The 26,001-nt window shown below is 33.6% G+C and overlaps 2 protein-coding genes across 2 annotated transcripts; one reads left to right on the top strand and one right to left on the bottom strand.

Annotated features, from left to right (window-relative positions):
* Positions 1-14,445: 14,445 nt before the first annotated feature.
* Positions 14,446-17,352, bottom strand: LOC133778915 (uncharacterized). The gene is made up of 4 exons (XM_062218926.1): positions 16,026-17,352; positions 15,284-15,701; positions 14,708-14,795; positions 14,446-14,625 (listed from the first exon to the last, which is right to left on the bottom strand). Exons 1-4 carry the CDS (start codon positions 17,350-17,352, stop codon positions 14,446-14,448), a joined length of 2,013 nt encoding a protein of 670 aa, XP_062074910.1.
* Positions 17,353-24,692: 7,340 nt separating this feature from the next.
* On the top strand, positions 24,693-25,388 carry LOC133780299 (casein kinase 1-like protein HD16). Its single transcript, XM_062220120.1, has 2 exons — positions 24,693-25,077; positions 25,163-25,388. Exons 1-2 carry the CDS (start codon positions 24,895-24,897, stop codon positions 25,295-25,297), a joined length of 318 nt encoding a protein of 105 aa, XP_062076104.1. The 5' UTR covers positions 24,693-24,894; the 3' UTR covers positions 25,298-25,388.
* Positions 25,389-26,001: the final 613 nt, after the last annotated feature.

Raw genomic sequence — 26,001 nt, 5'->3', positions numbered from 1 at the left:
ACATTTTAGGTTTCCGTCCTGTACAATGTGTCGACCGTGGCGGCCGAGCAGCTGACAATGTACACCTCGCCCCCAGAGCTCTCCAACTCATGGTTGATTCAGCCTACCTTTGCCTTTACCTGCACCACATAGCACCCGTGAGCCAGGGCCCAGCAAGAAAGCATAATAACATAGCAAGATTAACATCAATAATCAAATATTCCACAGTACATAATCAGAAATTCATCAGTTCATAACACCTATCCACGTAGTGATAACAATTGTCATCCAGACAGTCAATCAACTATATTCATAGCACAATATTCACGTTCAAAACTAATAGATTGTCATATCCATCAAATAACATTCAGGGTTGGCGCCCTTAGTCGTACCCTCTATTTAACACACTGTCTTCGGCTCAATAGGGCCGCCCCCAGTGTTATACTCACTGACTCCGGCCAGCTTAACCGAGCCCAGTGATAAATAAGCTGCCTCAGCTCCCAGTGGCTGAGCCGCGCCCCAGTGCGCAAATAATGATTCCGACACCCCTAGGCCGGTAATCGCATGTCCCATGGCGTAATAACACCATCTCATGACATGATATACAAATATTGGGAACTCTTAGTCCCATCGTGACCACATGGTTAATCACATTCACATAATAATGCATACAAACATAGGGAACACTTAGTCCCATCCTAACCACATACTCAGGTGCAGCTTTCTTACCTGTATCCCGAGCTTCCGATGCCCCATCGCCGCGAGCACAGTCCTCTATCCCGAGCCTCACCAAAGACCTAGTCACAACACAAACAAAACATCCTTTATCACTAACCAATCCAAATCTACTTCCCGGAACCAATCCCACACTCTCTGAATGCCCCAAATCCCTAAAACAATGCACCAAAGACATCCCCCGAATCCCTGGAGCAAAAGCTCAAAACTGCAAAATATCACATTCTGGAAATGGCCTAGCGCCGCGGCGCTGCCCTATAGGGCCGCGGCGCCCAGCAAGTCAGAGAGCACACGCACCGCCCAAAAACAGCCTTGCGCCGCGGCGCACTAGAACAGCGCTGCGGCGCTCCTTCGCGAGCCCAGAATTCTGGGTTTTTCCCCTGCGTTTTCCCGAACCCAAAACACTCCAAATCACCCCAAACTTATACCTAAGCCTCAAAATCAAATCAGAACCCCAAATGAACCCCTTTAACAACCTATAAACATCACAAACAACCCCAATCACACAAACACACCCCAAAATCCTATCTTGAGTTTCAAATTCCTAAAACTTTAACCATGGCTTCCAAAACTACAAATCATGCTTCAAAAGTCTTAAGCCACACCAATTACGAAATTAAACATGCTAAAGATTCTTACCTCAATCAAACTCAGCTTGAACTCCTCCCAATTCCAGCTCCCAACCTCTTTGCTCTTGATTACCCTAATTGAATTTCAAAGTAAAACCAGCCATATTCCCTTTAAGTTTTCTCACTTATTCTCTGAAAATTCAGACTTAAATTCAAATTGAACAGAGCACAATTCTTACCTTTGAGAAGTCCTAGCTTAAACCTGGTTTTGATTGCCTCAAACTCCCTTTGAGTCTCCTCCTAGGTCCCAAGTTCAGCCCCTTCTTCATTTCCCTTTTCTTTCTAGCCCTTTCTTTCAATTTCAGCATAAACCAAAATATCACAAAGTATAATACGTATTCCCTTTTCCTACAGCTGAAGTAATCATAATCCTTGCCTAATGACCATTTTACCCTTCCATCTAACTCCCATTCCAACTAAACCTCAAGGCCCTTCTTGTCATTCCTACCTCCTTACAATTCTACCACTTCTTTAACCAATCTTGTTACTCTCTATGGTTACTAGCAGCTACACAAGTTACCAAACCACCGGTTACCAATATCTCACAAGAACTAAATTACAAAATCCCCAAAATACCCCTAGGCTCCTCCCGAGCCGGGTATGAAATCCCGTTGTGACTTTTGAGTTATCTAGCTCTCTAGGACCGTCTCGGCACGTGCATCGCATTGATATCACCACACCCACGTGGTACAAATCACATCACATAATTATCACACTTATGCCCTCAACGGGCTATAATCATGACATACCATAGTACACATAATCATGCATCTCAAATACTCAAATAGTCATATAACATGCTTAAAATCATAATCCTGCGTCTTAATCATTAAATTCACGCATACTTCCCATTATGCCCTCCAGGCACGCTAATCAAGGCCCTTAAGCCTTATTAGCAAATTTGGGTCGTTACATTGCCATCTTAAGTTCTCCCTGAGTCAGGCTTCCTACCTTAACTACCTCCATATTGAACCTATGGATATAACTCTTTAGGCTCTCATCCTCTCCTTGTTTTATGTTAGCGAGGTTAGTGCCTGGCATGGTGTAATCACGCATTGCGTGATGTTGCTAGAGAAACTCGTCGAAAAATTGTTGCCAAGACCTGATGGACCCAGCTAGCTTAAGTCTCTTGAACCATTTGTATGCAGCTCCCTTCAATGTGACATTGAAGCAGTGACACTTGGCTATGCTATTAATTCCCCTTAACTTCATTAGGTCATTAAATGTATCAAAATGATACTTTGGATCCGTATTGCCCTCATAGGGGGTCATGTGGGGCTCTTTGAAGTTGGCTGGGAGCCGCACCACTTGGATTTCTCTAGTAAAGGATCACTCATAATCAAACTCATCGTCGATAACGTGCCTCCCAGACGCGGTGATTATCTTGCTCCGTAGGCTCATCATCTCGGTGTCCAACTCTTGTTTCCTTTTGTTCAAGGAGTCCCTCAAATCGGATGGGTTGGCCTTTCCTTTTTCTTTGGCGAGTCCTCTATTTGAGAGCCTTAAAAAATGAGGTTTTTTAAGACTTGCGTCGCAAGTCCTAAAATAATGTTTTTAGTACTCGCATCGCAAGTCCTAAGATAATGTTTTTAGGGCTCGCATTGCAAGTTCTGAAAAGTTTTATTTTTAATTTTTTAAAAAATAATTTATATTTATTTTAAATTAAAAATTATGATTTAAACAAATCTAAAAAATAAAATTTGGAACAAATATAAATAATTAATCTTTTCATATGAATATTCCCCCAAATCCTAATTGACCGTCAATGAAACACAACAATTAACAACTATTCTAATTAATTCTAATGATAAACAACAATTTTATATAATTAAATCTACATGAGTCCGTAAATTTTCTTAGAAAAACGGGCAGCATTGACGATCATACCAGAAAAATGGGCTTTCTCGACAATTTTTAAATGTCGTTGAAAATCATACCAGAAATAAATAAAAAATGCTTAAAAAGCCTCCACACCATTAGTAATCATTAAGCTTCAATAGCATAACATAAATGTAAAATATATATATATATATACAACAAAGGTAATCCTTAAACTCAGCCACTTATATTATAAAACAAATTGTATAAACATAGAATGCTTAATCATATATCATAAGTAAAAGATAATGAATGTATCCCCTAAAATAAAAGTGTGTACAAATATGAAAAAAAAAATAGCACAACTTCACAAAAGATCTCAAAAACACGAGTTCTTGTGGAAATTTGACATCATGAACTTAGTATGCAACATCACTCGCCAACTCTTGCAAACATTGAACATTCTACATTAAATCACTCGCCATTGCTTGGATCGTGCAACATACTTCAGCATTCAGATAGTATATTTTTACATAATCGTGCAACATTTTTTAACAGGCAGCAGCAACAACAGAGCATGGAATACAAGTTAAGCAATGAAAAAAATGGTTTAGAGATGAAAACTGCATTTTTTTTACAGAACTATTGGCAAAGAAACCATGCTTGGAGCTATTGCATCTATAGGAACAATTGAAAGATGAGTTCATTGAGATTGCAGCCATTTTGCTAGTCCAAAATCAAATATCTGATTGGTGGCAGAGCATATTAATGAACAGAATCTAGCTGCATATTAACAATAAATCAATTATATATATATATATAAACACTCTAATAATTGAAACAACTCATTGATAGAACAAGGAATGAGTCTTGTGTGCCTAATGAGCTGAATATATTATTGACCCTGATAGATTTGAGAATAGTCATTATTGGTTTGTATGCTCATTGCCCAGAATCTAGAACTTAAGTTTTAATCAGCAATATACTTTATGAGAAATATAATCAAACACTACAGAAAAATAAGAGTGCAACATATAGAGAAACAAATTATATATAATGCTCCACCAATTACAAATTATGTATAAAAATATGTATATACCGAGATTATGGATGATATTACAGACTAAAATATTGTGATATGTCTCAATATATACATAATATATAAATAGAAAGTGTGTGTAAACACTTAATAAATATACAGGCCACAGGGCAAGGGATAACTAACATCACATTTTATAGTAAAGAAATAAACTAACTTGTAAGCTGAGACACATACGAAACATTTATAACAGTTTCAATATTTTGTAAAATTACTCCAAGAGCAGAGGTCCTTAACCTTATGAATAAATACATATATTTATATATATACACACATACTTTCTTGACCAGATATACATATATTTATATATGTATACACAGACACACATGATGTAAAATACAAATATATCCAAAAGTTGCATTTGTGAACATAAAAATGAACCTAAAACAGAAAAACAAAATCAAATGAATTAATTTTAAACAAGAACCCCACGACCACCAGCCTCACCTTTGAACCCCACGGCCACTACCCCACCGTTGAACCCCACAGACGACATCTCTATCGAGCACCCCCGTCTCCACCAAGACCTACGGACGAAACCTCTGTCTAACACAAGATCTGTAAAAATGAGAGTCAAAAAGCCATTGAGAACAAGCCAACAAGATTTCAGGGTAGAGACACACACATATATAAATATATATATTAGAATTAGGATATTGTTAGTTGGTTAGTTGGCCTAATCACAGACTGATTAATTAGCTCAGCTTATTGCCGTTTTTTGCTTCTTGTTTTCTATATAAGGTGCTCTGCACCAATTGTATTTTTTAACAACTTCTCAATCAATAAAATCTTTTTCACTTTTATTTCTTCCGCAATATGGTACCAGAGCGGGAAGGTTAAGCTTTCCCACCGATCTTGGTTCGTCTTCCTCTTCCGCCGCTGCCGTGTCTTCTTCTCCAGCGAGGTGTGTGCATTCTGATTTTTCCTCTCTCGTTCTTGTTTTGCCATTCTCGATCTTTCTTTATAATCAAATTGTTTCTCGCAATGTCTGCCGGCGATCAATCATCGCAAGTTTCTTCTCAAACTGGCGTTCAAACCTCAGATCCTGCCATTACCAATGTTCAACAAGATCCTCCGATTGCTCACTCTAAATCTCTGATTGAAGATCCTGCAAATCTGTATTATCTTCATCACAGAGACAACCCAGGTAACATCTTGGTATCCCAACTTCTCACTAGCCAAGATAATTATGTATCTTGGAGTAGGGCCATGCAACTTGCTATATCTGTGAAGAACAAGCTAGGTTTCTTGGATGGTTTTATTCAAAAACCTCTACCCACTGATTCCCTTTTGTATAACGCCTGGATTAGAAACAATAACATTGTTATTTCATGGATCTTGAACTCTGTTTCTAAGGAAATCTCGTCTAGCATTTTATATGATGAAACTGCAGCTGCAATTTGGACTGATCTGAAGATTCGATTTCATCAAAGAAATGGACCTCATATCTACAATCTCAGGAAGGAGTTAATGAATTTAAAGCAGGATACTCAAACCGTGAGCATGTATTTCACCAAACTGAAGACTGTATGGGAAGAACTTTCCAATTATAAACCAACTTGTACCTGTAATGGGTGTACTTGTGGAGGTGTTAAGAAACATAAAGACCACTATCACATGGAGTACATAATGTCATTTCTTATGGGAATTTCCGATTTCTTTTTTCAAGTGCGTGGAAACATCTTACTCATGGATCCGTTGCCTGAAGTCAACAGGGTTTTTCACTTGGTTGCTCAAGAAGAAAACCAAAGAGGACATACCACCACTACTACAGATTCTAATCCCACCATGGCATTTGCTTTTCAAGGTGACAGATCTTCTTCTCACAAGTCAGATTCTCAAAGTTCCAAAACTTACCCACCAAAAAGGAATCGACCTTTTTGTACGCACTGCAACATTCTTGGACACACAATAGAGAGATGCTACAAATTGCATGGTTATCCTCCTAGTTACAACAAAAATAAACCCAAAGATGCCTCAGCTAATCAGATTCAAACAGATAGTGAAGTTAGTTCGAACACCATGGAGAATCATGCGCTACTCCCTCAGTTAACAGCCACACAATACCAGCAACTACTCAATCTTTTGGCTGGACAACAATCTGGTATGCAAGATCCTAGTTCCTCAACAGGTAACACAGGTATTATCTTATCCCATCATTCTGTGCCTCCTTTAAGTGGATCTTGGATTGTAGATTTAGGTGCTACAAGACATATATGTTCTAACATCCATCTGTTTCAATGATTTTCCCTATATCTACAATTAAACTTATTTTACCCAATAATGAGTCTTTATTGGTGAACCTAAGTGGATCTGTTGCAGTCAATGAACATCTTATTCTAACTGATGTTTTATATGTTCCCACTTTCAAATACAATATCATTTCAGTCAGTTTTCTCACTGCTGTTGCCCCCATTACAGTCAATTTTTCAACTAATAGTTTTTATATACAGGACACACAGCAAGAAGATGATTGGAAAGGGTGAATCCAACAGTGGTCTCTACATATTGGATCCTTCACCAACATCATCTTACGTTTTATCTGTTTCTGCTGAGACATGGCATTCAAGACTTGGTCATTTGTCTAATAAATACTTGGATTTACTCAGTTCTAGCTTACATTGTAATACTACTTCTTTGCATAAAAATGTGCCTTGCTATATTTGTCCTATGGAAAAACAAAAGAAATTGCCATTTCCAAAGAATAATACTTTTGCTACTCATGTTTTTGATTTAATACATTGTGATATATGGGGACCTTACCACATTTCTTCACATTCTAATCATAAATTTTTCCTTACCCTTGTTGATGATCATTCTAGATTTACTTGGATTTATATGCTACACCAAAAATCAGATGCTACCATTATTATACTACAGTTCTTATCTTATGTTCAAACTCAGTTTAATTGCATTTTTAAGTGTTTCAGATCGGATAATGCTCCAGAACTTGTTTTCAAAGATTTGTTTTCTAAACATGGGATCTTACATGATTTTACATGTGTAGAAACACCCGAACAAAATCCCGTTGCTGAAAGAAAACATCAGCATCTACTAAATGTTGCAAGAGCTTTATATTTTCATGCACATTTACCTATCAAATTCTGGAGTGAATGCATCCTTACTACTGTTTACATCATAAACCGACTCCCAACACCAAATTTACAAAACAAAACACCCTTTGAGATTTTGTTTAAAAAACCACCTGAGTATGATCATTTCAGGTCATTTGGTTGTTTGGCCTTTGCTTCTACTCTTACTGCTCACAGAACCAAGTTTACTCCAAGAGCACGAACTTGTGTTTTCATGGGATACCCTTAAGGCATCAAAGGATATAGGTTATATGATATTAATTCCAAGCAGTTTTTTGTTTCTAGAAATGTTATATTTCATGAGCACATATTTCCTTTCCATAAGCTTAATGATACAACTACAGATGTTGATCCCTTTCCACAACTTGTATTACCCTCTCATCACATCTCAAATACTCCCACTCATGACTATCCTTTGCATACTTCAGATTCTTCTATATCTAACCAATATTTGCAGGATAAAAACTCCTTCAGTACAGATCCATCTCCAATAGATTCAGTTACCACTTTACCAGATCAAATGGCACAAACCAATGAGTCTCCATATTCACCAGATGCACCTGCACCACCTCTACGAAGGACCAGCAGGATTCCTAAACCACCTAGCTACCTACGGGATTTTGAATGTCCTTATCTTATACAGGATCATTCCTCTACACCTCATCATATTAACAATTTTATTTCTTACTCTAAGATTTCAGATTCTCGCAAAGCTTTTATTTTTGCAGTTTCATCTCATCTTGAGCCTCAGTCCTATAGTCAGACCATCCAATACAAACAGTGGCTAGATGCCATGGATGTTGAACTAGATGCTCTTCACGCCAACAAAACTTGGACTGTCATGCCTCTTCCTCCCAACAAAAGAGCAATAGGTTACAGATGGGTCTACAAAATAAAATACAATAGTGACGGATCTATAGAACGATACAAAGCCCGCCTCGTCGCTCAAGGCTACACACAGCAAGAGGGCTTGGACTTCTTTGACACATTCTCACCTGTGGCTAAAATGGTCACATTCAAACTGCTGCTTGCAATTTCCACCATCAAACAATGGCACACTCTTCAAATAGACGTCAACAATGCTTTTCTTAACGGAGATCTCAACGAAGAAGTTTACATGACTTTACCGAAAGGTCTAACACTTCCCTCTTCTTTTGTTACAGATGACAACTTGGTTTATAAGCTGCACAAATCAATCTATGGACTACGACAATCATCTCGACAATGGTATAAGAAGCTGTCCGAAGCTCTGTTTCTTGAAGGTTTCAAGCAATCACAGGCCGACTACACCTTATTCACAAAAGGATCCAATGACACCTTCATTGCCTTGCTTGTTTACGTGGACGACATTATCATCACCGGCCCAAACATATCAACTCTCCAACAGTTACAAGACAACCTTCATAAACAATTCAAATTAAAAGCTCTTGGGAAGCTGAAATATTTCTTCGGCTTTGAAATTGCACGAGCAAAAAAAGGTCTTTTTCTTTCCCAACGAAAATATACCTTACAACTTCTTGAAGTTACTGGTTACATAGGAAGCAAACCATCCAAAACACGTATGGATCCTCGTGCCAAGTTAGACAATCTTCAAGGTGAACCACTGGTAGATCCTTCACCTTATCATCAACTCATTGTCAGGCTTCTCTATCTCACTCTTTCACGACCAGATATTACCTATGCCGTCAATTATTTGAGTCAATTAATGTCTGCTCCCCGAACCACTCATATGCAAGCTGTTCATCACTTGTTGAGATACTTAAAGGGTTGCCCTGGTCAAGGTTTGTTATACTCAGCTACTTCTTCTCTCCATCTCAGAGGCTTCTCAGACTCAGACTGGGCCTCATGTCCTATCACTCGTCGATCCACTACTGGGTTCTGCATATTTTTAGGAGATAGCCTCATCTCCTGGCGCACGAAGAAACAACAAACTATCTCAAAAAGTTCCGCAGAGGCAGAATATCGTGCTCTTGCTGCTACCACCAGTGAAATTACATGGCTTCAGTATCTACTTGCAGATCTGCATATTCCACAAAACACCCCAGCCTTCATCTACCGTGATGATCAATCCGCCATCCACATCGCCAACAATCCAACTTTTCATGAATGTACTAAGCATATCGAGCTCGACTGCCACTTCATCCGTGACAAGATCAACAACTCCACCATCCGATTGATACCAGTCAGCAGTGCCTTACAACTTGCTGATGCTTTCACCAAACCACTCCCTTCCACAACTCTTTCTCTTCATATCAGCAAGATGTCTGTATCTGACATATACAGTCCACCTTGAGAGGGGGATATCACTACAAGAAATCATGTTTTTAGCTACAAAAGTTTTAGCTACCAAATATTTTTGGTAGCAGTTAATTACCATTTGCTACTAAATTTTGGTAGCAAAATGATTTGGTAGTGAATTCTAATCATACAATACCAGATATTACTGCTACCAAATATTTTGGTAGCATATTTATATTTTCAGCTACCAATGTTCTTTTGTAGCTAATATTATTGGCACCAATGAATAAATTTGCTACTAAATCTTGGTAGCAAAATGATTTAGTAGCAAATTATAATTAAATGATACTAAATACGTCTGCTACCAAAATATTTGGTAGCATATTTATATTGTCAGCTACCAATATTTTTTGGTAGCTAAAATTAAATATTAGCACCAAATATAAAATTGATGCATTTTATATGATTTTATCTTTGTTTTTTTCCCATTTAGTGATCAATTCTTTGGTAATAGAAATAAATTTATTGCTACTAAATTATATCATATTTTGGCACTAGCAAATAAAATATTTCTAGTAGTAGTATTTTTGGTACAAAAGTATTGGTAGAGAAAGTACACAATAAAAATTATAATGTAAAAAAATATATAAGAATACCAAACATAAAGTAATTAAATTTAGATTTGTGTTATGGACTCTCAACAAATTAATAATATTTTAATTCGTAAAATAATTTTATTTTAAAAAAAATAAGATTAAGGTAAAAAAAACTAACTAAATGTATATGGACAAAATCAAAAGATAAAATTAAAAATATCATAAGTACAATAACAAACTCAAAGGAAAATAAAAGTAAGAAACTACATAAGTCATGTATAGGGATGCATATAACTTTCCTAAAACAAAGATATTGCATTGAACCTATGGCAAGCCTTGGTTAAAAAACGCAAAATGGAAAATCCAATGGGAAAAAGCCTCTTGGGGGAAAAAAGAGCATAGTGACTATAAAACTATTCAAAATAAATAAAAAACTAGAACCACAAAACTCTTTGGATACAACTTTTGAAAATGAAAATTGGAGAAGGAACTATAGTATTGCTCATTAGAATTAGTCAACCAATTCTATGAATTCGTCAGCCCACTCCACTCGAATTTGATCAATATTTTGTTTTGTGTAATCTTTCATCTTCTCTTTGCACTGTAATAAATAAATGTAAGTAATAATGAATATTAGTCAATTGTATAATATAATAACAAAATATTATATTTCAACAGTATTTATATACATCTTACATGAGTAGTTAACCAATTGATAGGTCTAGGATTCATGCAAAAGTCACGCATATATGTCATTACATAATATCCACACTCAATATTCGATGGTTTTTGAGGACACTGCAGAAATTCATAAAATGTAAATGACAAGATTAAAAGATATTGATAATTTAAATTTTCAATACAATATTATATTGTAATCTTTTAAAGTAACTATCAAATGTAATATATATTATGTGATATTATTTTATAACTTACCTTTATAGATTTCCATGTAATCTCTTTTGGTTGCCTATTTTTGGAGGTATTGTAGTAATCAAAAGCCCTAATAAAGAAATAAAATATTTAATAATAAATTTAAAGTAAAAAATAAATAAGACTAATCCATATCACTATTTAACTTACATTGCCATTAGACTTTTAATTTCGTTTCGTGGGGGTAGTGTAATTGGATAAAGCCAATAGCATGTATCACGCAATGGATCAATTATTACTAGCATCCAATGATATCTGCTGACCATAAAATACGATATTGTATATAAATTAAGATATTGATAATGTAATTAGTTAAATAAATAAATAAATCTTACCCAATATGAATATGAAGCAACCAAAATTATCCTGTTTCTGTGTCTTCCAAGCGATTTGCCATTGATATTGCATTTTGTGTTTGACACGAATCCAAAGCCAAAGTTGGATGAAAGAAACGAAAATATTGTGCTCGATTTGCTTTTTCCAACTTTTGATGTAAGATCCTAAATATTACAATTGAATTTGTAAGACAAATAATGTTATTTTGTGCATGAGAATTATGTGAAAGGTATTTCTTTTTTGCCTGATCCAAAATGTTATACAAGGAGCTCCAATGTCTGTCATGGTGCCAAGGTGAATCACATCTTCAGGTGAAATAAATAAGTATTGATCACTATCCAAAATTTCTGGGTCCATGGCAATACGAAATGTGTGTGAAGGTTCATAAAGTCAAACAGCTAGTAATACAACTTTCACACTCTTTGGAGCATCCTTGGGCATCTCAAATGGAATTGGAGATTTTTGCACTTCCTTTAAACTTGTGGAGGATGTATTGAGAGTTTGTGAAGAAGAAGGTTGATCTTTTCCTTTACATGGCTCCCATTGTGGTGAAAGACTATGTTGTTTATTCTGAAACAAAATATAAAATTAATAATTGATTAGAAAAAAACATCATAAATTATATGTAATATTGGATTTAAAATTTAAAATTTAAAACTTAAAATTTAATAAAACCATTGATGGAGGAGGTGTGATTTGTGACTCTAATGCTCTTTGTTCTAATAATCAACTTTGTTGTGATTTGTAGAACTTCTCCATATTCTCTTGAACAATTCTTGCAATGTTGTTATTTTGTTCATTTTTAAGATCTTCAACGATTTTCTCTAATTTCTTCAAACGTTCATCTTCAATCTCTTCACCTTTGGATGATAACTGGGTTGACATCTTCTTTCTGTGTATAGGACCAAAACCTCGTAACCAACCATATTTTTCTTCGCCTAAAACTTGCCTGTATATAGCAGCCTCATCCACTACTAGTAACAATCCATCTTCAAATTGAATGAGTTTCTCTTTTCGTAACTCTACCATTTCCTTCTACAATAACAACAAAATAATAGTGTAATAGTTTTACAAAATTTAGAAGGTAAAAATTCATAATTTTTAAAAGTCGAACATACATATTTGTCCTCGGCTATTCTGTGGGTCCACTCATTCTTAATTGTACAATGAGTTTTTTGAAACATTTCAATCTCTCCAAACTTCATTGTTTCTTGTTGTACTTTGTCATCCATTATTTGATTTGATTTCTGTAATGCATTTAAATAATTAATAGCATTAAATATAAGAAAATTACAATGATATTATGCCAAATATATGTTTACCTCCTCATGTAAATACTGAATAAATGACTTAGTTCCACCAGAATGCATAAAAGAAACACTTGATCTATTTTTTGACCCTGCAATTGACTTTTTCTACAAAATACTTTTCATGTGAGTTTTAAGAATTAAAAATGATGAAATGTGTACAAATAATTCAAGAAATGTAGGATACCTTCCATTCTTCGTTAGAGAAACATTTATTGCACATCCATCGCCAATCTTCATCTCTTAGCACCAATTTCACAGGCCGATTTTCTAATGAATTCTTACCTTCTTTGATGATATTCTTGTACTCTCTGTGAGAATTATTACGATAATCTTTATAGCGCTCTGAACAATAGTGATTGCAAATAGTTTCAAGATATGGATCTTTTTTAAAATCCATCTCGAATACATCCTGCAAAAAGAATTTCAAAAAATAAATTGTCATGCAAAAAATATTATAAAAAAAGTATGGTAACATAAACATACCATGATACGAGCATATACGACTTTCTTATCTTCTGGAGGAACTTTAGCCCATCCACTATATTGAAGTGGAGCATGATGGCGTACATTTACACCAACAATGTTTGCAAATGCAGTGGCATGAGTCCCATGAACTCGAAGTTCTCCTTTTTTATAGGAAATCTTTAACTTACTTGCATCATCCTTTAATAAGCGCCTGACACCATCCCCACGAGTAGGGCCACGAGTTCTCTTCCTTGATTCTGTCAAATAATTGTTATATTACTTATAATCATAACTATTTTCATAAATTTTTAATGTATATATTATCATAAGTTGTACATAAACCATTTATACCTTCTAAGGACTTGTGTGTTTCATCATTTAATGGTGTTATTGAATCATCATTGGAAGAACATGGAAAACGAGGAGGAGACTGTGTAGATGATGAAGATTTAATATGCGTCCTCTTACGGCCAAACACCCTTCTAGTAGTTATTGGTGGATCGAGATACTTCTCATTTGTCATGATTAAAAATCTAAAAAATATAATTTTTTTATTAGCATATAATAAATTTGCATATTCAAAACTTTACAAAAAATAAAAATAATAACACACTTTATAGTAAATCAATTTCATCACTCAAAGTTATATCTTCAGAATCATCGAGTAAAGCTTCTTCATCGGTATCGTCACTGTTTATATCACTTTGAACTTGATCATTATGATTTATTTGAAGTTCATTGAACAATTGATGATTATCACATTCTATATCTTCAATATCATCCCGAATAAGATTAGTATCATTTGTCGTTGAATCAAAATTCACGCCAATGTCATTCGAAGATTCTTCTTGATATGCTTCAGAACTGTTGATAGTTGGATCTTCATCATCAACTTCACCATCCATTGGCTTTGATGGTATATCCTAGATGTGACGATGATTTACTTTTTGTACCACTTTCCAATCTTTATTATCTTTACTTTTTTTAATGTCATCCAAATAAAAAACCAAACTTAATTGATTGGCAAGAACAAATGGTTCATCTTCAAACCATTCTGTGTTGATGTTGATACTAGTAAAGTTATATTCATAGTACATTCTATCACTTCCATTGGTATTGTACCAAGAGCATTTGAACAATATAACTTTGTTCAAATATAGGTAATGTACTTCCCAAATTTCATTGATGACACCATAAAAATCACATATATTTCCATCATTTTGCTTCAACATGAACACCGTAGTTTTGAGTTAAAAGTCTTTCATCTCGACTTTTTGTATCGTATCGAACTCCATTAAACATACAACCAGCATATGTACAAGCCAAAAAACTTGGTTGCATTGCATACAAATCTTCCTGTGCTTTACCAGATATTGTTTCATTCATTTTTTTTATCTGTGATGGCAGATACAATTATAAATGTAAGATCAAGACAAATAAAAAATTTAGAATATCAAACATTGATATTTAAACTTACTTTATTTTCAAACCATGTTGAAAATTCATTTTTTTGCACTTGATTGATAACCATAATTCCTTGAGATTGTAAGAATAATCTATGTTCTCTGTGTTCACAATAAGTACTATGAAAGATTATTTTTATGCTAAAACCTAAATGTTGTTAGAATTTAAAAAATAAAATTATAAACTTACGTTAAATATGGTTCCAACTCAAGACAATTATTCAAAATGTACCATTGAACTTGGGTTCGTTGATCTTGAGTTAGTGTGATGGATGATTGCCTTCCAAATGGTCTTGTAGGCATGTTGAATATTGACAGTGTCGATTGTTTTCTAATTCCAAGGTAATCAGGATTGCGCTCAGGACGATTAAAGCGTGTTTCCATTCCACAAAGATACATTGAACAAAAGTTTAGTGCCTCAGTAATAATGTATCCTTCTGCAATAGAACCTTCAGGTCGAGCTTTGTTTTTCACATATTTTTTCAAATGACCTAATTCTCTGAAATTAATTATGATTTAAATATATAGTAATAAAGAATTGTATTCAATGATTATTTAATTTTTTAAACTTAAGTTATAGATTTAGTTACCTTTCGATTGAATACATCCATCGCATTTGTACTGGACCACCTAACTTAGCTTCTAATGGCAAGTGAACCATAAGATGAATCATCACATCAAAGAAGGCAGGAGGAAAGATACTTTCTAATTTACACAGCGTGAGTACAACGCCCTTTTCCAATTCGTCTAAGTCTTTCACACATAATGTCCTCGCACATAGCTTTTTGAAGAATAACGACAACTCAGCAATAGCATCCATTACTTTCTTTTTCAAATATGGCCTTAAACCAATAGGTAACAACCTCTGTAATAAAATATGACAATCATGACTTTTCAACCCAAATAACTTTCCATCTTTCATGTTAACATTCCGAGAAATATTTGCAGCATATCCATCAGGAAATTTTACGGACTTTATGAACGTACAAAATTCTTGTCGTTCCTTCGCTGATAATGTATAGCATGCTACTGGTTTGAATCATTTGTTCCCCTTCTTTTTCATGTGTAGCTGCTTATGAATATTTAAATCTTGTAAATCAAGTCTTGCCTTTTCAGTATCTTTAGACTTCCCATCAATACTAAATATTGTACTAACTACACTATCACATATATTTTTCTCAATATGCATCACATCCAAATTATGTCTTAGTTTTAATTTAGGCCAATATTCTAACTCCCAAAAAATACTTTTTCGCCTCCAGTTCGTGTTATTTTCATAACATGCATCCTTCATTTGTTGCTTATTGTCCTTAATGATCTTATCATTTTTACCTGCCCTACATTTCCATACACCTTTTAATTTATCTAAGATTTCATCTCCTGTTAAAAATCTTGGAGGTGAACGCCGTTCGATTGTACCATCATACTCCATATCATTGCGCCATTGGTGGTTCGGACACAAATATCGACAATGACCCATGAAACATGTTTTTCTTCTTATTCGAAATGAAGATGTGTCATCTTCACAAACAGGACAAGCTTTATAACCTTGAGTGCTATACCCAGATACAGTACCATATGCTGGAAAATCATGGATCGTCCACAATATTGCTGCACGCATTGTAAAATATTCTTTATCAATAATATAAAAAGTACGTACATCATTTTCCCATAGCTCTTTCAGCTCATCGATCAGAGGTTGTAAATACACATCTATGTCTTTTCCTGGAGCACGACGTCCCGGAATCAATAATGCCATCATTAAGAATTCTCGTTTCATGCATCTCCATGGCGGCATGTTATATGGCATTAGTAACACTGGCCACATACTGTATGAGTTTGATAAATCACCGAATGGATTGAACCCATCTGTTGCAAATCCAAGCCTTACATTTCTAGATTCTTTTGCAAAATCTGGATATTGTCTATCAAAATCCTTCCAAACCTCTGCATCTGCCGGGTGTCTAAGTACACCTTCTGTATCAACATGTTCTTCCTTATGCCACCTCATATCAGATGATGTATGGCGTGACATAAAAAGTCTCTGTAGTCGTGGAGTTATAAGAAAATATTGCATCTTTTTGTGTGGGATCTTCTTGCCTTTAGTTCCTTGGAATTTGTATCGTTCATGACCACATATAGGACATCTTTCAGCATTTTTATTCTCTTTCCAAAATAAATCACAATCATACTCACATACATGAATAGTTTCGTACCCTAAACCAAGATCACGCAACATTTTCTTACCGTCATAATAAGATCGTGGAATTTTATTGTCTTTGGGAAATGCTTTTGAAAGTAAGTCGAGCAACAAATCAAATGATTTGTTACTCCAACCACACATCACTTTAATGTGAATTAGATTAACAATAAATGTTAAGATTGAGAGCGTTGTACATCCAAAGTATAACTTCTTTTCTGCTTCTGCAAATAAGTCAGGCAATGTATTCCTTTCATCATTGTGCTCATTTGAATCTCCAAGGTTCACAAAATCACTCTTCCTATGATATTGACTAGCTAAATCTTCTAATGCTGGTCTCATATCGTCATTGTCTTCATCATCATCACTGTCATATGGTATGTCCTCTTCACTGTTTGGTTCTACTTCTTCTTGATGTTCGTTTACTTCTGTGATATCTTCCCCGTGAAACTCCCACATAACATATTTGGTATAAAATCCTTTTACGAATATATGACGCTCAATTGTCTCTATGTCATGATAATATAAGTTCATACATGAAACACATGGACATTGAATCTTATTTTCACCATTTAAATGCAAAGTTGATAACTTAATAAAACTCTTAAGTCCATCAAAATACTCCACTGATAATCTATTCTTTTGGAAAATCCAACTTTTATCTATCATTTCTCTATTATCTTTCGAACAAGTAGACGATGGATTATACTACATTGAGAAAAATAAAATACGTAATTAGCCCTTGAATTGTAGTTATAGGGTATGATAGAGTTATGGTACAAAAAACATGTATTTGATGCACGTATAGGGTAGGATATTAGTATAAGTGTTTCTTGTCCTACTCTATTACATGCATATTTTTTTTTATAAATGTGTTTAATTTAAGTGCCAAATAGACACATATGTGTAAGTCTTTAATTGGTACATGCCATTATTTTTTTATTCAAAAAAATTAATTCAAATATTAAAAATTTATTTAAAATCTAATAAAAAAAATTAAAAATCATTTAACAAAAATTTTAAAATTTTATTTTTAAAAGAATAAATACTAAAATTATTATTCATGAAACAAATTTAATTACTAAATTAAAATAAAAATAAAAAAACCAAAAAACTTTAGAAAATCCTAGTATAAATTCAAATTTAAAATAATTAAATATATAGAATTATAAGGTTCAATGATACCAAAACCAAAATAATAAGCTTAAACCTATTAAGGGAATTTTATTCTAATCAGACACTAATGAGCTTAATCCTCTCAACTGCCTATAAATAAGGTTAGAGTATCACTTGTTTAGTGCATGCAAAAATGCGACCTAATAAACCTCTAAAGAACTTAGGGCCTGTTTGGCATTGTTTTCTATTTTTTGTTTTCAAAATTTTGTTATTAGAAATGAGAACAAAAAACTATTTTTGTAGTTTTCAAAAAACAAGAGATGTTTGGTTAATGTTTTATGAAAACAATTTTTTTTAGTTTTATTTTTTTAAAATCTTAAATAAAAAATTAACAAATATATTTACAAAGAGAAAAATATTTTAAAAGTTTGTAATAAATAATGAGATAAAATAATTCGAAAGAAAAAATGATGAAAAATAAGAAGTGAGAAAGTTAGGAAATAAAATTTGAGAACAATAGAAAACATCTTTTTGTTGTTCTCAAAATTTTCTGTTTTTTGTAACTTTGTTTTTAAAAATTGTTTTATGAAAACAATGTCAAACACTCCAACTTGTTTTCGAAAAACAGCTTTTAGCTTTTAAAAACAAAAAACAGTTTTTTAGTTAAGGTGCCAAACACCCTCTTAAGTTTTGCAAATTCTTATTTCTCAATACAATTAGCTCGTGCACTAGGACTAATTAATAACCTAAATCCCCTACATATCACGTGTTTGATTTTTTTTATGCTTTATTGGTTTATTTGTAATTGACACAAAAATCAGTCAAGTATTAAATCTATCTCAATTCCAAAATGAGTGACTACTATCTTAGATTTTGGATACATGAGTAGTTTCAACGAAAAAAATCTTGAATACTTAAACTAATAAAAAAATATTGGGTAATTTCGCTACAATTTTTTTTTACAAACACTAGAAGATTTCTTAAATTCCAACTTTAATTAAAATTAATTATCAAAAAGAAAGGAAAAATTAATAGAATGTCTCACAATAGTAAAGTTGATAAAGTTTGTACACAATATAAAATACTTTTTTAGAAAAATTAATAATAAAGAAGCTCATTCCACAATCGAAAAAATATACCACCACATAATTAACTTTGAAATTTTACTAATTCAAACGGGGTATTTCTATCAATAGAATATAAAGTGAGTTATGTTATTTAGGAAAATAAGTAATTTTATTAAATTAATATTAAATCATTATTAGTCATTTTCCTTTCTCTGAGTATTTTATGTTTCTTTTTTATTTTATTTCTAAATTAAAAGGAAGGCTTCAGCCAATACACCTCATCCTATCGAAAAGCTTTCGTTTTCTTCTTTCTTCTTCGTATCCGTAGCTCCATCTCACTCACAAAGCCCTAGCTCCATCTATCTCTAACCTTTCTATCTCTCAGTTGAAATCAAATGACGGACCTTCCCCTCTCTCTCGTATTCCTATCTCCCTCTCACTCTAGCTCTCTCTAATTCTAAGTTTCTGTCTTCTAATCCCTCTGTCTCTCACCCTTTCGCACAGCTACCATAGCCAATAAAAGAAAAGCCCCATTTCATTTTCTTCTTCATATTCCCCTATACACTCTCAAATCTAGCTCCTTCTTACTCAATTGAAATTAAACCCAGACCCCATTATTCTTCCCCTCTCTCTCGTATTCCTGTCTCCCTCTCACTCTAGCTCTCTCTATCTCTCTCATTCGAAGTTGAGGGTCCATGACTGATTTGATAATTGTTAGATGAATAGGGTTTTGCTGGGTTGTCAGATTTGATGAAGGCTGCGGCAGAGGTGCTTGGTAATGGCGGGTTAGGGTCAGCCTATAAGGTCGCCGTGGTCATTTGGGCTGTCTGTGGCGTTCGACGTCGAGATAAGGCGGTTCGGTGGAGAGTGGAGAAACTGTTAGTCTCCAAGTACATTCCTAAAGGCAGCTTTTATGCACGGTAAGAGAAATCTCCACATACACACACAAACACAAAATCATGTTCTTTCACAGTCATTAATTTATTAATATACTCGTTCTAAACTAATCCAAGGAATCGCCAGGGGATCCCCTATACAGAGTTCTCAAACTACGATGGGGAAATCTGAAGCCCAGCAATGTCCTCTTGACACAGGTAAATCTTGGTTTTTTTTTTCGTGTTCTGTTCTTGGGTAGGCTTGACTTTGGTTTTAATTTTTTTTCCTGATCTGTTCTAGTCATATAGAATTAATTGATTGTTGGTGAGATGGAACCTATAATGGCATTAAGAATTAATTGGTCTTGGCGAATCCAAAATGAATAGTCAGGATTTGAGTGGTAGTTTCCAAGAGAGATAATTGGTAGAGTTTAGTTTTAGTGGAGTTTGGGCAGCAACGTTGATGCTGATTAGTGTTTTGTTGGGTTCAGTTGTATTGAGAATGGTTGGACTGGTATTAGTGGTGGTGGCCATGAGAGAAAAAAAAATTTGGATCGATTTAAGGCTGTGATACCAACAGATATATGTAGAACCACTCTATATTTTATTAATAATGATCATATTTCAATGGATATTGTTTTAGTAAAAAAATATAGTAGGGAGTTCAAACCTGATATTGATATTTGGTAGTTCCTTCTATATTTGTTTTAATTGAAGCACCAAAAACTCTCCAGATCTATCTCTATATCTCAGTTGAAGCACCTAAAATAGAGAGAAATAAATAAATTTTAAATAAACAAGCGTATCATACAAGATAAGTGAACTAGTTACTTGTTCTTTGTGTATTTTTTTCTTTGATTATAGATTTCCATCAAAGAGTGTTTGATTTGAGTGATCAAAATGTCAAAAAACACCTAATGAATCTTCAAGAAAGTATAAAACATTCATAAGAAAAAAGAGAGAATAAAAACCAGAGAATCTTCAAAAAATAGAGACACTTCAAGAAAGTATATGTAGTGATCAATTGTTTTAGTGAAATATGGTTCAAAGAATAAAATCCTGTTTGTCACTACCTTCTCCTTACACCCAGTTGGAGCACTTAAAGAAAAAAAATTTAATCAAACAATCTAATCAATATAACCATGATATTTAATCAGTATATGCCATACATACCTTAACAAAATGTCGATGAACTAGTGAAATGAAAAAGAGATACTTACTATATATATTAATTTTCTTAGATAGTATCTTCCTTGAAAAAGTAAAATTTAAATTTCAAACTAGTTATTTGTAATTTTTTTAATTAATACTTTTATTTCCTATATTTGTGGCTGATTATACGTATATAGAGAGATATTTATATTTTATGAAATAAAAATTTGAAAATATTAAATAGTTTTTTTATCATTAATTTTTATTATATTTCCTACTTTACACGGTTAGGAAAAATAAAAAATAAATTTACATTTTATAATTAATGGTTGTTGTTTCCTAAATATGTGGTTATAGTTAAGTAAAATATTTTTTAATTATTAAAAAACTGAATATGCATATATATAATAGGTTAGTTTTTTAAATTATGTTAAAGATATTTGTATTATTGACCCATACATAGGAATCAGTTTTGCTGAGTCATATATTTGAATTTGACTGTAATCACTCTAACCCACCAAAGCAAAACTTGATCGGAACATAACAAAAAACCATGCACTCTCTCTCTTTGGGTCCGCACTCTCTCTCTCTCTCTTTAGGCTTTAGCCCACTCTCTCTCTCTCTTGATCATCTTCTTACTAAGCTCTCTTTCTTTGTTTGTGGAGAGAGTCACTCTCCCTATGGTTTCTCTCTCAAAAAGAATATATTCTTTGCTTTATAGTTTTTAGTAGGTGGGTTTGATTTTTTTATCTCTAAAGCTCCACAGAAGATGCAAAAGTTCCCCTCCAACTCCAAACCATTAAACTCAAATTCCCATTTGATTTAAAGCTCTATCTTTTCTTTCTCTATCTCTCACTCAAAAATCAATCTTGAAGCTTGAGAAGAAGAACAAAGTATTCTTCTTCTTTATGCTTCTTACTTAGTCTTTTTGTGCTCTTTTTTTGGTTCTCTGGTGTACAAACAAAATCCTATAAACTTGGTTAGAGTTTTAGACATTCAAAGCAAGAAACATAATTTTTATGTCAAAGATGAGTTTGAAAAGTCCACAAGGATTTTGTTTTTTCGTTCACTTGTATTGTCAAATAATTTCTATTGAATGTGTATAAAGAATTATTCAAGATTCAAGAAGCAGAGGTTGCTTATTTCTGTAAGGTTTAAAGTTTTACTAGTTGCGGCTATTTACAGTCACCAGTTGATCAATATAGAGGAATGCATATATGTAGTTTATTTCTCTTGTACCAAAATTTTACATGCTTTTCATTGTTTGTGTCTGCAGAAGAATTTACAAGCATGGTGAAAGTGGGAAAGGTTGTGATGGCAGCAGTACAGCTCCTCCATGCACTGGGTAAAATTTCAGTTGTCACACTTATTGTACCACCCTGGTTTGTATAGCTTAATAGTTTTTTCTTGCTAATCAAGAGAGGATAATCTTTTTTTGCTTTCCGGAATTCAACTTTATAGGATTCTGTTTGTACATCTTTTTCATTATTGGTATTATAATCCATGTGTTGTTTTCAAGTGAAAAACCAAGAGCCACTTACTGAGAAGAACTGCTTTAAGAGAGGTTTTGAGTTTTTTTTTATCTTTGTGTGTCAAAATTCAGTTCTTTTGTGGGAAATTGGATGGAAATTCTATTAGTTTCTTAAAACTTTAATTTGAAATTTCTTCATCTATTTTCTACTTCTTCTTTCTATCTATGTAATGGAACAAGTGAGTGAGTATTTGGTAGCTTGGCTTTTAAGAAAGCTGATTTTGGGTGTTCTGTTCTGGTTTATGTATAATTTGTTAAAAATTGGTAGGAAAAGAATAAAGTGACTGCATTGAGTGCATTTATGTTGGAATTTTTTTAAGTTATGGGGTGTCTTTTATGTCCAATTTTTCTTCATATGAACTTGAGTAGTTGGATAGAAAATAGGCTATATGTGTTCTGTTTTTATACTATTGGGATAATAATTTTTAGCCAATTAGGCTTTATTTTAAATTCTAATTCAAGGATTAGCAGAGATTCTGTTCAATTCTGGTGTATTTCGATTAATGAGTATAAATATTTAAGTATAGATAATTAAGCATGGATGACAGTAGATTACCTTAATTAATCTTCAAAGTTTGATGCTTCCTCTGAGACATTATGCTGATTTTGTCATCCACCTTTTAAGATGATCGTAGAATGAAATATATATTTGAAGGGAAAATAGTAGGGTTTTTTTCATTTGATACAAGTGACTGAACTATGTAAACTGTGGGTGACAACTAAATCTGCATTTCATGTAGAATGGTCATCATAAGCGTCTGTTTGCCATATCTGAATAATATTGAGATCATCTAGTAATTTAAGTGTGTTTCATGGTTTTGCTCAATAGGTACAAAAGGTCTTAACTTCAACCCGAATTTGTGATCATCAGGTGTTTGTTTTCTGATTTATGCTGGTGTGATATTCTGTGTTTGAAGTTTAAGTCATAAAGGGTCTTGCCGATCATGACCTTATTGTCTCTTTTGGAAAGCTTGTATTGTAAAATGACATTTTGGTTTTACGTGGTAGGCAGAAGTCTTCGGATTTTGATTCTTCAAAAAAAATTGTGGTGGAGTAGGAAAGGATAGAGGTTTTGTGTATGAAATAGAATGGCTGATCCCAGAAGTGGAGTTCGACGATCAAAGAGGGTTAATAATGTGCAAGACAATCCTGCTGTTTTAGTTCCACCTGCTTGCCCAGGTACCAGAATAGGTAAAGGCTCTAAAAATCATAGTCTTCATATTTTATCTGTAAAATTCAGCTAATTCATCATCGTCTTATTTTGAAAATGCAATGCCAACCAGTAGAGGAAGAGGGAGAGGCTCTAGAGCTATGAATCAAGGTAAAAATGTTAAGCTGACTGGTGCTGGAATCGACGCTCATGGAAATACTGGTTTAGACTTGCCAGTAGGAAATTTAATTTTCGTTTGTGAGCTAGGAGTTCAGAAAAGTGCAAAAAAACTAGCTGTTGCTGACGATGAAGGAAGCACAAGTCCGCTTCCTGAAAGGGTACTCTTTTGTTTTTCTGTTCTCAACCTATTTTTAGAACTTAGCAATACTGCATTCAGATTATCAATTGAGTAAAAGAAACCTAATGGTTTAACTGGAACAACTGTCAACAACTGGCTGCGTTTATCACTTGGAATTTTTTTTCCTTGCTGGTTTGAAATGGCACCATTGTAGTTGTTGCATACACCTCTTTCATGTTGCAGAAGTTTTCTGTTTTCATTTGATTCGAGTATTTTGTAGTAATTATGTATTGTTGCTAAGTGAACCTTTAAATAATCTTTGAAACTATTTGATTGACAATGTGCAATTGTTTCTTTTTTACACTACATGATTTCTGTTTCACATTTATGTGTTTTAGATATGTATGAATTTTGTGGTTTCCAAAAAAAGGCTACTTCTCCATGTAGTTTGTGGACTGAGCTTGTTGTGTAATACTAACATGATTATGTTGTTTCACTTAACATGATTTTTTTTGGAAGCCTAATATAATTTCTGACTTTTGATAGGGGAACTGTATGCTATGCGAGTGTACATGCTCATTTAGGCAGAACAGGGAGCCGTCGGGATGATCTTGAGTCGCTAGCTTATACCTTGGTATTTCTTCTTAAAGGAAAACATCCTTGGCAGGGCTACGTTGTGAGTTAATTTCAGTTTCCATTTTACATTTCCAGTTGAAACATCTTATTTTGCTGACCTTCTTTTTTTTTAATGCTTTGGTAAATTCTTGAGATGCAGGGGTGACAATAAAGGGTTCCTTGTCTGTAAGAGAAAGATGGAAACTTTCTCTGACACATTATGCTGCTTGTGCCCTCCTCCTTTTCAAAAATTTCTTGAGATGGTGACCAACATGAGATTCGATGAAGAACCCAATTATTCAAAGCTTATTTCTCTTTTTGATGGCAGCATAGCTCTTAATGCGTCTCTGCGGCCAATCAGAACTGATGGGGTACCTAAGGTGGTTGCCTTATGTCATAGCTTATCGATTAGCTTTTAGTAATATGATTTTTTTTTTCAACTAAATGTTGAATATTTAAATGTAGTTTGGTCAAAAAAGAGGAAGATCACTTGTGGAGTTAGAAGATGGTGGGCAGCCTAGGAAGAACGTTCGATCAGGTAGTCCAGTCTCTCAGTGGATCTCAGTATTTAATTACAGATCAGCAATGAAGCAGAGGTAGTTGATGTAGCTCTCCGTCTCTTTTTCTATTTTTCATTATCTTTTTCTTTGTGTCCTTTCATATTTTATGTTTTCAAGATATTGGCATGCTAGAAATACACTCTGTCTGGTCTTTATGGTTCTGCTAAATGCTTGTCTGGTCTTTATGGTTCTTTCATATATATATATATGCATAATCCATGTTTATTTTCAAGTGAAAAACCAAGAGCCACTTACTCAGAAGAACTGCTTTAAGAGAGGCTTTGAGTTTTTTTTCTGTGTGTGTCAAAATTCAGTTCTTTTGTGGGAAATTGGATGGCAATTCTTTGCAATTGTCCACAAAATTAATATTTTAGAATTCTGAATGCTTGTGATGTATTTTCAGGAATGGTTTTTATTGGAATGAAAAGAGCCTTCAAGAGGGAGCATGAAGTGGAATTGCTGCCAACTTCTTTATATATGTAAATATGAACTAAAAGAACAATTGTTGACATGTGTTTAGATTTTTGTATTATGTTTTATATTGATTTTTTACTAAATATTTTTTTTTAGTTTGTATTTTGTTTATCTATTCTATAAAAATTAATTTTGATATTTTATTAATGTTTTTTTTGTAAATATTATAATAAAAAATAGAATTGATAAAATAATTATATTAAAAAACTAATAAAATTATATATTAAAAATATTATTTAATTTATTATTAATTTTGCTACTAAATTTTAG

Source organism: Humulus lupulus, chromosome 5 (assembly GCF_963169125.1).
Source record: "Humulus lupulus chromosome 5, drHumLupu1.1, whole genome shotgun sequence".
NCBI lineage: Eukaryota > Viridiplantae > Streptophyta > Magnoliopsida > Rosales > Cannabaceae > Humulus > Humulus lupulus.
Note: the sequence above shows the minus strand (reverse complement) of the source record. Positions and strands in the feature narration are given on the sequence as shown.

What these genes read in the sequence shown, in the direction of transcription:
- LOC133778915 (XM_062218926.1), bottom strand. Translation starts at nt 17,352, where the DNA reads ATGTGGGAGTTTCACGGGGAAGATATCACAGAAGTAAACGAACATCAA. An exon ending in TGTATGGAAATGTAGGGCAG is followed by an intron (nt 15,702 to 16,025) that starts GTAAAAATGATA and finishes ATACATTATCAG; the next exon opens with CGAAGGAACGACAAGAATTT. An exon ending in TGGATGTATTCAATCGAAAG is followed by an intron (nt 14,796 to 15,283) that starts GTAACTAAATCT and finishes TTGTGAACACAG; the next exon opens with AGAACATAGATTATTCTTAC.
- LOC133780299 (XM_062220120.1), top strand. Translation starts at nt 24,895, where the DNA reads ATGGAAACTTTCTCTGACACATTATGCTGCTTGTGCCCTCCTCCTTTT. An exon ending in GAACTGATGGGGTACCTAAG is followed by an intron (nt 25,078 to 25,162) that starts GTGGTTGCCTTA and finishes ATTTAAATGTAG; the next exon opens with TTTGGTCAAAAAAGAGGAAG.